The following is a 1,160-nucleotide window of genomic DNA, read 5'->3' as shown; positions in this document are numbered from 1 at the left end:
CTATCTATCTATCTATCTATCTATCTATCTATCTATCTATCTAATTATGTATGTCGCTCAGTGCAGGTTACACCGGACATATATTATATAGGCCTAGTCGAGGCAGCCCACATCTTGAACGACATCTCTAAAATTATTGCGTCAAATAAGGAAGCCCGGGGGAGGGGGGGGGGTGATATTCTATAATCATTTGCCAGCACTTGTTCTCTTTTTCCGAGTACAGGATTAATCCCAGAAGCCAACCACGGTACAAGCTACAGCCTAATCGTGCAGTGCAAAGATGGTGGCTCCCCGCAACGAACAGCTGAGGGGGCTGTCGTTATCTCGTTCCAGACAACCACAACCACGTCCACCACCACCACCACCACTTCAACAACAACTACTTCAACTACAACTACAACAGTTGCTCCGAGGTAATATTGGCGTCTATGATATAGGCTAAGGGTTCGACCTTTTAGGCTCACAAAAGAATTAGGTTCGATTACGACTCCTGACATATTTTTTGAGTATTTTTGTCTCTGAGCTGTAACGTTTCCCAAATGAAAAGCCCACTCTTCTCGTGCTCCTTGGTGCCTTTTCCGTCTCTTCCGCTAACTCTCCAATCACCCCCCTCCCTTTTCCTTGTCTTTGTTTTGTCACCACTCTCTCCCCCTTCTCCTCCACCCCTCTTCTCTTATTGTGTTGTGGTCAATGAGGCCAATTCTGGTAAACAATAATAGTTTGACACATTTTGAGGATTTTAGTTGGGAGGGGGGGGTTCCCGCCTCGTGTGGTCGTGCGCAGTTTGCACCTAAGCAGCAGAATTTCTAATTCATGAAGCTTTACATGTGTGGCATCATGGTGAAATCAGGCGCTCGTCAAAAAGATATATAAAAAAGCACATTTATTTACCCCACCTATATGGGGCAATTTTTGTCTCACTTATTTTTTACCAGCTCAATACCGTTAAAGCCCAAAAAATAAGCCTACAATTTAAAAAAAACACACACAAAAAAAAACCCCACTTCTGAGGGGCTTTACTGAAAAACGTTGATCAAAGGCACAACAAGAAAGTAAATCAAGAACATCCAAAATCACTTCACCAATACACCCCCTCCATTTATTTTTCTGTTTTTCTATCTATCTATTTGTTTTTCTATATATTTTTTTTTTTAGTTTAG

General features: G+C 42.0%; 1 protein-coding gene across 1 annotated transcript in view; it reads left to right on the top strand.

Annotated features, from left to right (window-relative positions):
* LOC101855594 (cadherin-related family member 1) overlaps positions 1-1,160 on the top strand; it is a gene marked incomplete in the record, with an annotated part of 17,980 nt that overhangs the window by 13,241 nt on the left and 3,579 nt on the right. The window contains 1 exon segment of the mRNA XM_013087813.2: positions 224-413. Within this exon segment, the coding sequence (XP_012943267.1) occupies positions 224-413 (190 nt within the window).

The sequence above is a fragment of the Aplysia californica genome, unplaced genomic scaffold, assembly GCF_000002075.1.
Source record: "Aplysia californica isolate F4 #8 unplaced genomic scaffold, AplCal3.0 scaffold00642, whole genome shotgun sequence".
NCBI classification, from domain to species: Eukaryota; Metazoa; Mollusca; class Gastropoda; order Aplysiida; family Aplysiidae; genus Aplysia; species Aplysia californica.
Note: the sequence above shows the minus strand (reverse complement) of the source record. Positions and strands in the feature narration are given on the sequence as shown.